Source organism: Somniosus microcephalus, chromosome 26 (assembly GCF_052327205.1).
Source record: "Somniosus microcephalus isolate GS21.2 chromosome 26, FLI_Smic_1.0, whole genome shotgun sequence".
Lineage (NCBI taxonomy): Eukaryota > Metazoa > Chordata > Chondrichthyes > Squaliformes > Somniosidae > Somniosus > Somniosus microcephalus.
Genome location: NC_141012.1, coordinates 29,693,126 through 29,708,701, shown reverse-complemented (window position 1 = coordinate 29,708,701; position 15,576 = coordinate 29,693,126). Strand labels below are relative to the sequence as shown.

General features: G+C 41.7%; 2 protein-coding genes across 2 annotated transcripts in view; one reads left to right on the top strand and one right to left on the bottom strand.

Moving 5' to 3' along the window:
- Positions 1–2,590: 2,590 nt before the first annotated feature.
- Positions 2,591–10,060, top strand: LOC147100371 (uncharacterized). The gene is made up of 5 exons (XM_085968031.1): positions 2,591–3,108; positions 5,556–5,672; positions 6,849–6,923; positions 7,808–7,911; positions 9,703–10,060. Exons 1-5 carry the CDS (start codon positions 3,003–3,005, stop codon positions 9,799–9,801), a joined length of 501 nt encoding a protein of 166 aa, XP_085824157.1. The 5' UTR covers positions 2,591–3,002; the 3' UTR covers positions 9,802–10,060.
- A 428-nt stretch (positions 10,061–10,488) lies between these two features.
- The window catches only part of LOC147100370 (potassium-transporting ATPase alpha chain 2-like), a 55,719-nt gene continuing 50,631 nt past the window's right edge, over positions 10,489–15,576 (bottom strand). Inside the window, exons 17-21 of the mRNA XM_085968030.1 lie at positions 14,882–15,027; positions 13,847–13,980; positions 13,313–13,414; positions 11,822–11,913; positions 10,489–10,594 (exon numbers count right to left, since the gene is read on the bottom strand). Of these exons, the coding sequence (XP_085824156.1) occupies positions 10,566–10,594; positions 11,822–11,913; positions 13,313–13,414; positions 13,847–13,980; positions 14,882–15,027 (503 nt within the window). The 3' untranslated portion in view covers positions 10,489–10,565. The remainder of the gene's footprint in view (positions 10,595–11,821; positions 11,914–13,312; positions 13,415–13,846; positions 13,981–14,881; positions 15,028–15,576) is intronic.

Genomic DNA, 15,576 nt, shown 5'->3' with positions numbered 1-15,576 from the left:
CATAATCTGCTGATTTAGTGGAGCTACCGGTGAGCCAAGGCTGGCACAGTGGAAAACGCAGAGGAAAAGTGATTGGGTAATAAATATGTCAAGTTCCACCCAATCCAATGAACAGAACAGTATTATGATAGCAAAATACTGCAGATGCTGGAAATCCGAAATAACAACAGAAAATGCTGGAAAAACTCAGCAGGCCAGGCAACATCCGTGGAGAGAAAATAGTCAACGTTTCGGGTCAAAACCTTTGTCAAGACTGAAGGCCAGGCTGGGAGAGAACAAAAGAGAAGTGAAGAGACATTAATAGGTATTCAAAACGAGACGGTGATAGGACTAGTGGAGACAAAAGACGGCTCTAGATTAGGTGTGAAATGCGCTGGCAGAATGAGAGACAGCTGCCATGTGGGACAGAGAAGAAAAAAAAGGGGGGGGAAAGGGCCAAAGCAAAGGTGTGGATAAAAAAATGAGTAAAAATGTAATGGGGGCCGAGGTTATGATCTGAAATTGTTGAACTCGATATTGAGTCCAGAAGGCTGTAAAGTGCCTAATCGGAAGATGAACAGAACAGTATGATCATTCATGCTAGTAGTACATTGTAAATGGCCTTTTAAAAAAAAAATAAAACATGATAAAAGAACCGAGGCTTAGATTGGCAGGTTAAAGCTACTCAACAGTGACCTTTTCTTACTCTCCATTACTTCTGAAAGGAATCCAATAAATATTTGCGCCACTGCTTGTTAATAAGTAATGGTATACCATATTTACCTTACTTGCTCATTGAGCATATGTTGCCTCAGCTGAATTATTTATTTACTTGCTTTATGATGGAAGCACACTGCAACATGCCCAGTCTTGCATTGCTGTTTGTAGTTACATGACTGTTGCAATTATCATCCGATGGACTTTAACTGTCGAAGCTTCAGAATCTAGTTAGAATTTTACCGTAGTGATTGTAACACATCATGTTTATTACAGTGTTATATGGAGGTAAGTGTGAGAAACCTATTTAACAGTTAAAATAATTGCCTCACTCCCTGAATCAGTATCTTTAGTTTTAGCTGCAGAATCCTATGTTTCTAAACCTGGCTGTATGTGGTAAAAAGTTAATAGTCAGACCTCAGTATTGCAGACTCCTTGGGACTGAAGGTTCAACCAATTAGGATTTAAACGTCTCTTCTAACTACGACGCGGCTTCAGCCAGGAGCATCACATGGAAGGTTTTACAGTAACAGAAATAGTTTTAATGTAACCTCCGTCACATTCATTCACATCAATATTGTGCAAATAATGATAATTATGAAGAACATCTAGTTTGGTTTCTTTTCTTCTTAGGCAGTCCTCGGAACCGAGGATGACTTGCTTCCACACTAAGAATGAGTTCTCAGGTGACTGATGAGTCCAATGCGGGACCTACAGTCTCTGTCACAGGTGGGGCAGACGTATTTCCGCAGTATTTTATGAATTACAGTTGATAATTTATACATAATTGTCATCTGTTGGACACTGATGCGTGGTGGATTAAAAGTAAGAAATTAACCACTTTTTGTCCTCAAATAATTAAACTGTCAATTGCATGGTGTCTGTAAAAGAAGAGGTTTTTATTTAAAGCTAATTAGGTTCTGTATCACACGCAACATAAAGGGACCATTTTCCACCCAGTGGATAGGCACAAATGCTCTTTGTATTGACACAAAAGGGGAGTTTATAAAGTGCAAAAGGGAGGTTTAGTGCCCATTTCACCCGCACCCCCTCTTTCCTTCTGGACACATTAGGTAACAGGTGATACAGGCGTGGCGCTTGATTGTGCCAGTCAGAATAGGATAGATAGAGAGAAATGATTTCCTCGGATAGGGGAGTCCAGAACAAGAGGGCATAACCTTAGAATTGGAACTAGGCCGTTCAGGGGTGAAGTCAGGAAGCAATTTTTCACACAAAGGGCAGTGGAAATCTGTTGAGGCTAGATCAATTACAAATTTCAAAACTGAGATTGATAGATTTTTGTTAAGTAAGTATATGAAGGGATATGGAACCAAGACGGGTAAATGGAATTAAGATACAGATCAGCCATGATTAGGCTTGAAGGGCTGAATGGCCTACTCCTGTTCCTAGAATCTGGGAAGGCTGCTACTCTAATTGCCATAGAGACCAGGAAAGTCCCAGGTCCAATCCATGGTCAGAGCTGAGTTATCGTATCTCAGTGTGAGTAGGAGATAGGGCTATTACAATTGACCTCAACACCTCCTTGGGTCAGTTAGAGTTTCTATTCCCAAATGCTAACTTTAGAGTCTTGTGCCCATGTGGATGTCAATGTCCAGCTGTGCAGATACCAGTGATTCAATATCTTGCCCGCGTTCACTGTTTCAATTTACACATGAGAATGGCTAGTTGGTCTATGTCATCAAGGAACTATACTCCAGCCTGAGTTAGCACCATTGGGAAAAGTAGAATAAATTAGGGCAGAAGTTAAATATTTAATAATCAGATGAAATATTGATTACAGTCAAGAAGTTAAGAAAAGAATTAGAAGCAGGAGTAGGCCACAAGGCCCTTCGAGCCTGCTCTGCCATTCAATAAGGTCATGGTTGATCTTCAACCTCAGTTCCACTTTCCTGCTCGATCCCCATATCCCTTTATTCCCCTAGAGTCCAAAAATCTATCCTGAAAATTTTTGAATATGCTCAATGACTGCACATCCACAGCCCTTTGGGGTAGAGAATTCCAAAGATTCACAACCCTCAGTGAAGAAATTCTTCCTCATCTCAGTCTTAAATGGCTGACCCCTTATCCTGAGACTATGCTCCCTAGTTCTAGACTCTCAAACCAGGGGAAACAACCTCTCAGCATCTACCTTGTCAATCCCCTCAGAATCTTACATGTTTCAATGAGATCACCTCTCATTCTTCTAAACTCGAGAGTACAAGCCCAATCTACTCAATCTCTCTTGTTCTTATTCACTGAGGCACTTAGGAACTGTAAGAATTCTTCTATGTTTTGATGATGTAACCATGTGCATGTTCACCGCAGATAATGAACATGCTCTCTTCAATCCATACTGTAAGACCCAGATTTTACTGGACTGCATCAAACAGCGCTGTCACTATGAGACGGAAGGTAAGAGAAACTACCCAAAGTTGCCACTTCCCACGTCTCTCATTTCACCAAAGAAAAAAGGTCCCATAATTATAGGTAGGCAGTGGCTCCATTTGTAATGAATGTGCTACTTATATTCTCATAAGTTGACCACTGCTCTTTGACCCTCAGTGTGACTCCAACATTGACATAAATCCACCAAATGTCAGTGGCGCATGTACCTCAAATTTGCATGTCAAAGATTTACCGTGCATGAATGTTGAGGCTCTTTATGGTAAATGGCACGTTTTTAAAATTGATTCAAGTGTGCTGGGTTACTCTTTGCATGGTTTCCAAATTGAAAGAAAATATAGGTTGGCACATAAATAATCAGCAGAGGGGTGAAGGTTCATGTCAATAGCACTCCACATAGTGAATTCTCAATCTCAGCCATGTCGTCAACCATGGGCAGAACAGAAGCCAAATATTATTCTATGGGGAAGGAAAATAGGGAAGATCAGAAAGAAAATCTGTCTTTCTGTACCACTTCCGTGTAGCACCTAGAAGCTGGCTCTGGAGCAGTATCAGCAGAGGCTGAGAAGTAGGGTTTGCACCCACTTTCTTTGCGAGGGATCCTAGGGAAATCCAGAAGATAGAAAGGAAAGAAATACTAGGCAGTAAAGATGCAATCAAAACAGAAGTTCATTCTGTCCAACTCTTCTGTTTAAATTTTATGTAAATTTTATATAGGGGAAATCTAGAACTCGGGGGGCATAGTTTCAGAATAAATGGTCACCCTTTTAGAACTGTGATGAGGAGGAATTTCTTCTCTGAGGGTCGTAAATCTGTGGAATTCTCTGCCCCAGAGAGCCGTGGAGGCTGGGTCATTAAATACATTTAAGGTGGAGATAGACAGATTTTTGCAAGATAAGGGAGTGAAGGGTTATGGGGAGTGGGCAGGGAAGTGGCTTTGAGCCCAAGATCAGCCATGATCTTATTGAATGGCGGAGCAGGCTCGAGGGGCCAAGTGGCCTATTCCTGCTCTTATTTCTTATGTTCTTATATTTGTTCTCATTGCTATTATCAAAGTCCCTTGAGAGAGAGCAAGAGACTACAATGTAGACATGGTTGTAAGAACTTTCAGTGCAGCTTATAATGTGATTATAAATAGGGGTTGAATGTCCACAGGGGTTCTCCCGCTTGTCTGTCGTAACTTCGGTGGAAGAGCCACGAAAACCCCGGAAAATGGCGTAAACCGAGTTTTTCAGGGGCTTCCTTGGCCATTTCTGCCGAAGTTCTGATGGACAAGTGGGAGAACCCCAGCAGTAGAGATGTTTCCACTTGTTTGGAGTCCAAGGCTAGGGGTCATCAATATAAGGTAGTCACTAATAAATCCAATAGGGAATTCAAGAGAAACTTCTTTACCCAAAGAGTGATTAGAATGTGGAACTTGGTACCACAGGAAACTTTTTTTTTTTTTTTTTTTTTTTTATTTATTCGGGACCGACGTGGTGCCGGTTCATCAAAAATTCCGGATAACCGAAAGCTATCGTAAAAGATACGGAGAGATGAGAGCTCCGTATAAAGCAACAAACCCTGTTGCTTAGCAACAGGTTCAGAACAATGGCCACAAGTTCCAAGCGTCTCTGTAGCTTAGCAGCAGCTGCAGCCACACCCTTGCACAGCAACAGCTCGAGGAAGGCAAGTAATATGAAGTAAAACTTACCTGAAACTACTCCTGAATTTTGCCAGTTAACCGAGATTTCCGGTTATTTAGGTGCCGGTAAATCGAAAGTTTCCTGCACGTGGAGGCGAATAGTATAAATGTATTTAAGGGAAAGCTAGATAAGTACATGAGGGAGAAAGGAATAGAAAGGTACGTTGATAGGGTTAGCTGAAGTAGGTTGGGAGAAGACTCCCGTGGAGCATAAACACCAGCATGGACCAGTTCGGCTAAATGGGCTGTTTCTGTGCTGTTAATTCTATGTAATTAACCCATCCATTAGCTAATGAGTATCCTTGTTGGTAGATCACCTTCCTGCTGCCGTGATGTGTTAACACACCACCATGGAGTAACATTATAAGTATAAATATTACAGGCTTTCAATTAGCTGAAAAGCTGAAACTGTCAGAGCCAGCCAATGAAAATCACATTTCTAAAACTAGCTTCCACCTCCAAAATAGAAGCTGGAGAAAGAAGAGAAGTGAACGTTTTTATTACTTTTTAGGTAGCAAAAAAGTAAAATAAGAGTTTTTTTTAAGGGCTGGAGACGGAATGGGAAAGAAAACCAAATGGGGGAAATAGAAAATGTGGTGATGTCAGCTATCCAAAGGTTAAATAACACAGCAATACAAGATTTTTGAGAAACAGTTCATTCTAGTTGTTTGTGAAGGAGTGCAAAAAATCTGCCGAACTTTGGGGAGAAACTGATGTTTGCCTTGCCCAGTATATTTTGCATTGACCCAGTTCTGTTGTGTCTGCATTTCAGCCGAGGTTGAGCTAGCGGATGAGAGTGGGCAGGTGAAGAATCTATTGCAAAACCAACACTGCTACGCCTCTGACATCCTGACTGAACGAGAGGTTTACATTCTTCTTGGTGTGAACAGTAAGTAGGTCCCTCTAAAGAAAAATAAACCAGGTAACTACGTATAGATCAGTCAGCCTAAGTGGGCAAGCTTCCAGAGGCCATAATAATGAGTAAAGTTAATACTCACCTAGAATGAGGTGGAGTCATTCCTACCTGAAAATTTAATAGTGCTCTTTGAGGAAATAATATTGTATTGTTGAAAGAAATGCAGTGGATGTTGTGTATATGGATTTTCAAAAGGGGTTTGAGGAAATAGCTATCAGTCACAAAGGAAGCTCAACGTAAGCTCGAGGAACAGCACCTCATCTTTCGATTAGGCACTTTACAACCTTCTGGACTCAACATCAAGTTCAACAATTTCAGACTATAACCTCTGCCCCTATTTTTTTTCCACATGGCGGCTGTTGATGATTCTGTCATTCCCATTTACACTTCATCTAGACTCATCTTTTGTTTCTTAACTAGTCCCACTATCATCTCCTTTTGCCTTGCACCATCATCCCTTTTGTCTTTTAATTTCTCCTGCCTTCCATCCTATCACAGATCTTCCCTTTTGTTCTTTCCTCCCCTCCCCCCTTTCTCTGCCCCTGCACTTGCTTAAAAACCTGTTACATCTCTAACTTTTTCCAGTTCTGATGAAGGGTCATCGACCTGAAACGTTAACTCTGTTTCTCTCTCCACAGATGCTGCCTGACCTGCTGAGTATTTCCAGCATTTTCTGTTCTTATTTCAGATTTCCAGCATCTGCAGTATTTTGCTTTTGTATCAGTCACAAAGGATCTGGTACACAAGAAAGCAGAAAAAGCAGCAGTAAAGAATGGGAGCTGGAGAGATAAAAACAAACTAATGTGACTTGCAAACTGATGTGTGAGTTTTACAGCAAGGTAAAGCTGAAAAATAATATGGGCTAGTAGAATTTCAAGTAGCATCCATTCCTGGGATGGAAGATAGAGGAACCTACACTTATCCTGTAATGTACTTAGCCCTGGTGACTGGGACAGAGTGGCACATGGGAACCCTGGCCACCCCTGATCCAGAACATCGGACCCTCCGAACTGGAGGAGGAAAGCAACGAGGTAAGAACGCAGCACCAGCTGGGATACAAAAGGAAGAATGTTTAAGAACCACAATCATTCTGCTGCATGCCTTGGAAAAGTGTTTGCCACCCTGAGTGTGCCTTTCTGTACTTTCTAGAGCCTGCCAGTGCCTCCACATCCGTTTATATACCATTACTGAACGATGATAATATTGTCAATTCCAAATTCTTAGGTAGGTCAAAAAGGGCTCAAGAGTTTTCATTCCTCACGTGGGGGATTAAGAAAGCAGCACCGCTTATCAGCGTATAGAATGAGAATGAATACAACAAATCTATCATACTAATATATTTTACAGCTAGTGTGTACAAACTGCCGTGTAAGTAACAACTAAAGGAGCCAACCCATTAGAAAACCTGTTCAGAAGCAGCAGTAGAAAATGAAGCCATCTGTTCCTTCATATGGCTGTGATCCTCAACATGCTGTCATTTTTTCCTAGAGATCCAATTCCCCTTTTGAAAGTTACTATTGAATCTGCTTCCACCACTTTTTCAGACAGTGCATTCCAGATCATAACTCACTGAGTAAAAAATGTTCTCATCGCACCCCTGCTTTTTTTCCCAATTATTTTAAATCTGTGTTCTCTGGTTACAGACCCTCCTGTCAGTGGAAACAATGTCTCCCTATCTACTCTTATATAAAAAGAATCTCATAATTTTGAACACCTCTATTAAATCTCCCCATAACCTTCGCTGCTCTAAGGAGAACAATCCAAGCTTCTCTAGTCTCTCATTCAAAAAGTGCCAATCAGAAGGTGACCAGCTACCTGAAAATCAGCTCCAAAAGCTCTGATGTCTCTTTATTTCCATCATCGCCTCCAAACAGTTTGATTTCTCCAATAATTAGAGGTGACAAAGCGGGTCTTGTTAGAAAAGCCTAACCGCTGTCACCTTGAGTCAGTGTTTGAGATTTCTGTGCTCGTTTAGGTCTGTGTTTCACCACTGCTGTAATACACTAGCTGGTTTAATAATGAAAGTAAAATCCCGACACTTAGAACAGTTACAGCCAGCCTGGGTTGAGTAGAGATTCAAATCTCCCTTTATTTCCCTTTTCCTAAAGCTAAACTAGGAGCCCGTCCAGACTCTCGCAGTCGGTCCCAAGGAAAAGCAAATAGGCCACACAAAAAGTCTGCATCACCATCTCCCCCTCGTCCATCACAGATGGTAAGGAATCTCATTTACAACACTGGCTTCAGATCAAACTAAACATAAACTGGCATTGTTCTGTTGACACGTTTGTTTCAATAATCAAGTACTCCACCAAAAACAGTGTCTTTGAACATTTGGGGTCGATTTTCGTGGAGTCGGGATTGGAGGCGTGCGGGGAGTTAAAGTCCCGAATTTGGGGGTCCCGACACCATCCCACCCCCAACCCGCCTCCATGTAAGTTTCAAAGGAGGCGGGTACCCGCCCCGCACTGGGACCCGCCTACCCGAGGCGGGAAGGGATTAGTGCCAATTAACTGCCTGTTAACAGGTAGTTAACAGGCAGTTTTTAGCCTAATCCCTATTTTAAATCTTGAAGTGTGGGATTCCCAATGGCTCCAAACCACGCCAAGTTAGAGGAGTCGGGCGTCAGGTTGAAGGACTTGGAGGGGTCGAGATGTTGGTGTTCAGGTGAGTGCATGAGTGCAAAGGTAAGTGTGTTTGGTGTGTCTAAAGTGTGTAAAGAAGTTTAAATTACCTGTACTTATCATTTCAGGAGTCCATCATCTAACCGGCACAGAAAGCAGAATGGCTGCGAACTGTCAAAAGTGACAGCCTTCAGCTTTCTGTGCCAGTGAGATTTCTAACTGAGTCTGTGTAGAAGGACTCAGGTTAGAAGTAAGACTGTCAGTGTTTGACAGCTTCAAACAGCTGTGAAACACTGATATTTCATCTGTCAAAATGTCTTGACAGATGAAATTTCAGTCTGTGACGTCACCTGGTGCCGGGTGGCCCTTAATTGGCCTGCTGAGCCCACTGGGTGGGCTCAACAAGGTCAATCAAATTAAAATCGCGTGGATTGGCCACATCTCTGTGGAGGCGGGACTACAACCCCGAAAGTTGTAGTCCCGCCTCCTTCCCGACTTCTGAATGAAAATCACCCCCTTTATCTTTGGCTGTTTGCTGATCTTGCTCTGTACAAAATGGCCACTGCTTTTGCCTACATAACAATAATGGCCACATTTCAAAAAAGGTAATTCATTGGCTGTTAAATGCTTTGGGAGGCCTGAGGACAAGAAAGGTGCTAAATAAATGCAGGTTCGTTCATACTCCTATATATAGAAGCCAGGAGTGACGGGCAAGTCAACCTCACCAACATCTCGTACCCATTCAGCATAAAACAGCATTGGCAGAGGCCAGAAACATTCCATTCAACTTCTCAACCAGGAAATAGTGTATATGATAGAAAGACAGAACTTGCATTTATGAAGCACTTTTCATGACCTCAGTACATCCCGAAGTGCTTTACAGCAAATTGATGTTTAGTCACTCTTGTGCGTAAGTTGGCAGCTGTGTTTCCTACATTACAAGGTCCCACAAACAGCAGTAAGATAAATGACCAGATTTTTTTTAGTGATGGTTGTTCAGAATAAATATTGGCCAGGCCACTGGAAGAACTCCCCTGCTCTTCTTCAAATAGTGCCATGGGATATTTTATGTCCAGCTGACTGGGCCTCAGTTTAGTGTCTTATCCAAAACTACTTGCAGCACTCCCTCAGTACTGCACTGAAGTCTGAGCCTAGAGTATGTGCTTCAGGTTCTGGAGTGGGGCTTGAACCCAACACCTTCTGACTCGAGGCGAGAGTGCTACCACTGAGCCAAGGCTGACACATGATGCATGGAACTGTGAGGGGAAATTAAATTGGGGAATTAAGTATGGCCAAGTCTATGTTGATTACTGAAGCTTGTGTTATAAATATGATACTTGTTTCCTGTAAGGTAATGCTTTGCCCCATATTTTGTTCGGCAGGTAAACAGAGTACCTCACCCCATGGGAGATGCAAAAATAGCCCAACACCTCGATCAGGGAAGCATTGAGCCTGAAGCATACTCGAGGCTGTCTTCTTAACAGTGATGTTACTGCATTCAATAATTTATTTTGATAAATATGAGTTTTGAAGCGATCATAACTTGTAAACAGAGCTATTTTCTCATCACAAACTGTATGGCTTTTCAAATTGTTCCACAAGGCTAGTAATGACCAGTCTTGGAAATCAACAAATTATCGTCATACTCGTCTCAAATTTCTCTCCTAATCATTTTACTGGAAGTATTATCCTGTTCAAAATAAATGGGTTAATGTTATTAAAATAACATTTCTACTTTAATGTTTTAAGTGTTTGTACAATAACATCGCCCACAGGCCTATGTTTTGGAACCTCTTGGTTATCTTTCTTCCTCTCCTCCCAGGTTTATTGTAGTGCTTTGTTTTCACCATAATCCTACACTGTGCGGAGTATAAAATTGTGAAGTAAAAGCACAATAGAATATATTCAAAGCTTTCATTTTCGATTGATTCAATAGAATGAGAATTTTTTTCCCCCACTAGTCCTAAACCTGAGTTGCTTCTAGAGAACTGGTAGAGTTAAGGAACCAGCAACGATTTGGTGTGTTTAAACTGGAATCTCTCCAACTGTAAAATACCAAAATTGCTGCTCTCCAACTTTACAGTTGTGTAGAAGCAAAATATGGTGAAGAGAAAATTCTACGTGGTTTTAATGCTGTATGGCAGAGTGGTGATTCTTCCCTTCCTCGTTTTCTCTGTTTTATAGCCACACGCGAGAGCTTCAGTCCAGTGGTGAAGGGGTTGCATGTAGAATCACAAAAAGACATTCAATAGTACATGTTCTTGTCCCACCAACCTGTAACAATCACATTCTGATAAGAGAATTATCCAAGAATTCAAATATTCAGACTATCATGATTTCATAGCTATGCGCAATAAATTTAACTGAATTAAAGGATTTGTATGTTGACCGATAACACCTCAGCATGTCCAGGCAGATATGTGGACACTCGCCACTTTGTATGGTGTGATTTAAATTCCGGCAAGACATAAATCCCCCAAAAGCAACTAATACAAGTGGCAAAATGCAGTAAAAACTGTCCCAGGAATGCAAAGTAAAACTTAAATGAACCGAGGATGACTTAACTTAACAAACCTGTAGGACACATACCTACTTATAAGGAAGCTTGCTTGAGCGAGCCAGGCCCCAAGATCCCTGCTAGGCCCATTTCAGCTTGTGAAAGGAGCAAACTGTGGGCGAGCGCTCCCCCGTAGTTGAGCAAGGGGCCACATTTACATGATTCCACACACGGGCAGGTACCCTCCTTCAACCCCTACACCCTCTGGAATCTCGCTCTGCATGATCATACAACAGGAAGGGCAGCATAATATTTGCTCCAAAGAAAATGCTGGCCTGGAAACTGGTCGTGCCACAGGCTTTATTTCCCAACACCTACCGGCTTCCTGTGAAGCTCTAAACTGCTGGCAGAGGCTCAGAAAATGTTACTTCTAAATGACTAAACTAGAATAAGAGTGTGAAGCCTGAAAATCTTTAATGTGGAACACTAGTAAGGGCATGGTAAAGAAAGAAAAGGTTCAGGAGGGATTGCAGAATTAGGCCTTGTATCACTACGGACCTGTGGAGCCTCATTTGGCCACTTTGAGAGGCAGCTGCAGATTCCCCCTTTTGGATGATGGACTATCAATTCCTACATAATAGACAAGGGAGAATCAGGGCATCATTTAATTAGAAAAATGGACAACTTTCACAAAATCTCCCCATATAAAGAAATCATTAAAGAAAGAACTGCAATGTGATTTTAGGATCAGGGTAAATTTTGTGAGGCTCCACTTGAAGTGCTCAACAGGAGCCTTGATTGAAAACGTGAGCAGAGTTTCACCAGCTGAGGATGCAATTTATCCTACCGTGCAAATTAAAAAGCCAAGAATTAAGCGACGAGTCAGTAGTATAAAATTCTAGCTCAGTTGCTGTTGTATGGTGCCAGGAGTGTTTGCTACAAATTCCTTTGTCATTTGCACTGAAAAAGTTAAAGATTGAGAACCAGCTTTAATCAAGACTTACTTCCAGGGTGCCTGCGAATGAAGAATTTACGGATTTCATCGTATACAAAAATTAGAATTGCAAAAGGTATGGCCACAAACCAGTACTGAAACCTGAAAAGAATAAAAAATATTTAATATTAGAATGCATTCAGTGTAACTAAGCATATTTGAACTCATTTCTACAATAGTCAATCACTCCACCAAGAATTCTTGGCATCTGCGCTATTCTGTGTTCAGTTGAACGTCTGTATAATACTGTTATTTAAATTGGAGGTGCGCCATTTCTAACTCTCTCTACGGGTGCAGTCAGGAATTGAGCACAGTATGACTGCAAACATTCTTTTCCAACATTATAGATTTCACCAGCTGCTGAGCTGAGTGATCTCTACTTCACGAAGATTTGAGAACAGTCTAAGTGGACCACTATTAGCACCAAGGTTTGGTTTAAGATCTTTCATATTGTACCTTATAAAGTCTGAGATTTTGCTATTTAAACAGGCGTTGTGGGCTGCAGATTTGGGATTTTTCAGCTCTCTCCGATAATAAAGCATTACAAAAAAAGCAAACTTCACATCGGTAATAGTTGGTGCTTTTCCATCATAAAACAATCAGAGCAATAGAGGACAGGCCCTAAACTTAGCATCGGAACAGGGGTAGGCCATTCAACCCTCCTGCCTTTAAATTAAATCATGGCTGATCTGTATCTTAACAAAAATCTACCAATCTCAGTTTTGAAATTTTCAGTTGATCTAGCCTCGATAGCTGTTTGGGGGTAAGAGAGGTCCAGATTTCCATTACCCTTTAACAAGAAATAAATTGAGGGAATCAATCAATTGGACTTGGAACAATTTTTAGAACTTTCTAATTTTACAATCATTGAGAATTTCCTTTGTTAATTTATTTCAGTTCTTATCACCACATTGTTTTCTAGCTGGTAATATTACTGCCACATAAATCCAGACGAAATCCTCCCAAAACAAGCGCTCTACTCGGTGCTCCGACACGGCAAGAGAGCCCCAGGTGGGCAGAGGAAACGCTTCAAGGACACCCTCAAAGCCTCCTTGAAAAAGTGCAACATCCCCACCGACACCTGGGAATCCCTGGCCCAAGACCGCACAAAGTGGAAGAGAAGCATCCAGGAAGGCGCCGAACCCCTCGAGTCTCTTCGCCGGGAGCAAGCGCAAGGAGCGCACGTCAACCCAAGCACCCCACCCACCCGCCCTTCAACCACCGTCTGCCCCACCTGTGACAGAGACTGTAGGTCCCGCAATGGACTCATCAGTCACCTGCGAACTCACTTTTAATGTGGAAGCAAGTCATCCTCGGTTCTGAGGGACTGCCCAAGAAGACATGAATCCAAAATATTCTATCGTAAAAGGAAGCTGGAGTCTGGATCAATGTTTCCTGTGCGCTTATCAAGATATCCCTTCTGCGCAGTATGGCAAAAGCAGCGTTTAAATATAGATTACCGAGTGTGATTCTGCAATATATTCTAGTGTGAATTGCTCACCTGAGAGTGGTGAAGTGAAGGCTGTCTAGCATCCCAGGGCAATAGCAAAGGACAATAGCAATACCAACCTGAGAGAGAAGACCTATCCAGAGCACATTATTTCTAGAAAACACAAACAGAAAATTATAGGTACAGAAACTTTAAAAAAAAACTACTCCCCCATTCAGCTTCCCAGTTCTATTCCCAGTATCCATGGCCCATATTCCTAGTATCCATGTTGTCTCCTATGGTCAAGACGGTGGGACTGTTTGTCACTCAGCCGTCCTAAATGCCCCTCCATGGTCAAACAATTATGAGACAAATTTGAGTGTTGCAGGAAAAGTGGCTCCCACAGGCAGTTCCGAAACAAATTCTGCACAATCATCAGATAACTACCATCCTTAGCAGTCTTTGATCTGAAACACAAGTTCTTTTTTCCAACCTCCCGAAAAAAAATTCCAGTTTAGCAGTCAGGGTTAGCTTTAAAGTATGATATCACTTCATAAAATTAATAAAGTAAGCTGTAGAAGTTCTGCAGAAAATCAAGTGCCATACCCAAATATACCCTGGTGGAAAATAGAGTTTCGCCTGGTTTTACGAATGATTAAGTCGGCGAGCTGTTCAATGACAATCCCAACAAAGAAAGCCGTGTAACAGGTCCACTCCATGTACAGCCTCTGCTGATAGGTCTGTAGAAAAGAAAATTGAACAGTTACAGGTGTGTTTTGGGCTTGTCTAGGAGAGAGCAGTTTCTCCAGACTGCCCCATGCTGAGTTGGCCGTCCATAGGCTAACAAGAGGTGATTTAAGTGTGGCTTTGGCAGCGGTTTTGCACAGATCCCAAACATTAGCAATGTCCGGCCGTTCAGCACCTTTGAGTTGCGGCAGTAAAGATGCGAAATGGTCAACAGTACAAAGGCTGCGAAGGAGAAATAATAACTTTTAGACTGTTGGTAGGACAGATAGCATATCAATGATCTAGACTTGAATATAGGGGGTATGATTAAGAAGCTTGCAGATGATACTAAAATCAGCTGTGTGGTTGATACTGAAGAAGAAAGCTGAGGTGGGGTGGAGGCAGTCAGTGTTACAGAGGTGGAAATAGTCTTCATGGTGGAGAGGATATGGGGTTGGAAATTCAGCTCGGGTCAACTAGGATGCCAGAATTGCATACAGATTGGTTCAGCTCGAGACAGTGGCCAGGTAGAGAGATGGAATTTGTGGCGTGGGCCAAAGACAATGGCTTTGAGCTTCCCAATGTTTAATTGGAGGAAATTGTAGCTCATCCAATACTGGATGTTGGACAAGCAGTCCACCATACAGGCAGTGGAGAGGTCGAGAGAGGTAACGCTGAGTGTCATTAGTGTACATGTGGAAGCTAATCTCAACATACAATCAACCAAAGTGGCCTTAGGCTAGTATAAACACCTAAGCATGCATCAATTATCTGCCACGTTTGCCAAATAACAGTGACTGCACTTCTAAAAGTAATGTATTAGTTGTAAAACACTTTGGGATGTCCTGAGGACATGACAATCTGCTATATAAATGCAAGTTCACTGACAATGATGTCTCAGAGCAAAATTCATACCCATTCTTGTCCATAGCTGTCTTCAACATCATTATTAGTGGTATCTTCCCAAGTTACACGTATGCCAAGAATCCTTGACGGAAGCCAGCCTTGGTCTGCCAAGACAGTGAAGTAACAGAGAAATCCTCCAAATGATTGTGTCACTCCTGTACGTACAGGTAGAATCAGAGAATCAGTTTGGGTTCAAAAACTATATAACTGAAGACAAGACCACATGCAAAAACAGATTCCCGGACAAGAACTGCAAAAATATTAATACAAAATGTGTTTAAAATGTTGCTTTATTTCACTTTTTAAGATAACTTTTCTGATTTTTATTAGTTCCAGGAGCAGAACCAAGGATCGAAAATGTTGTTTTCATAAAGTAAAACAGCATTTCGCTGCTCTTCACAATTCTTTGTTTTCAAAAGCCGCTTCATTTGCCAGGTGAAACTTCAGAAACGCTAACAGATACATTTTCTAGTGTGGATAGGTGCATTCTCTACGGTACATTCTCTACGGTGCATTTGTGCACAGTCACAAAAAGAATTGCTTGTCAAATTTGGTGAAGATGCTACATGATAACGTTTATTGAGCTTCACGGTTACATGTTCAATGACAAAATACTAACCAATAACCTATGTTCTTCTAATGATTAGTTTCCTTGCTGAATAATATTGTTATACCGTACTCTACATTCTAGTCAGATATAGTGA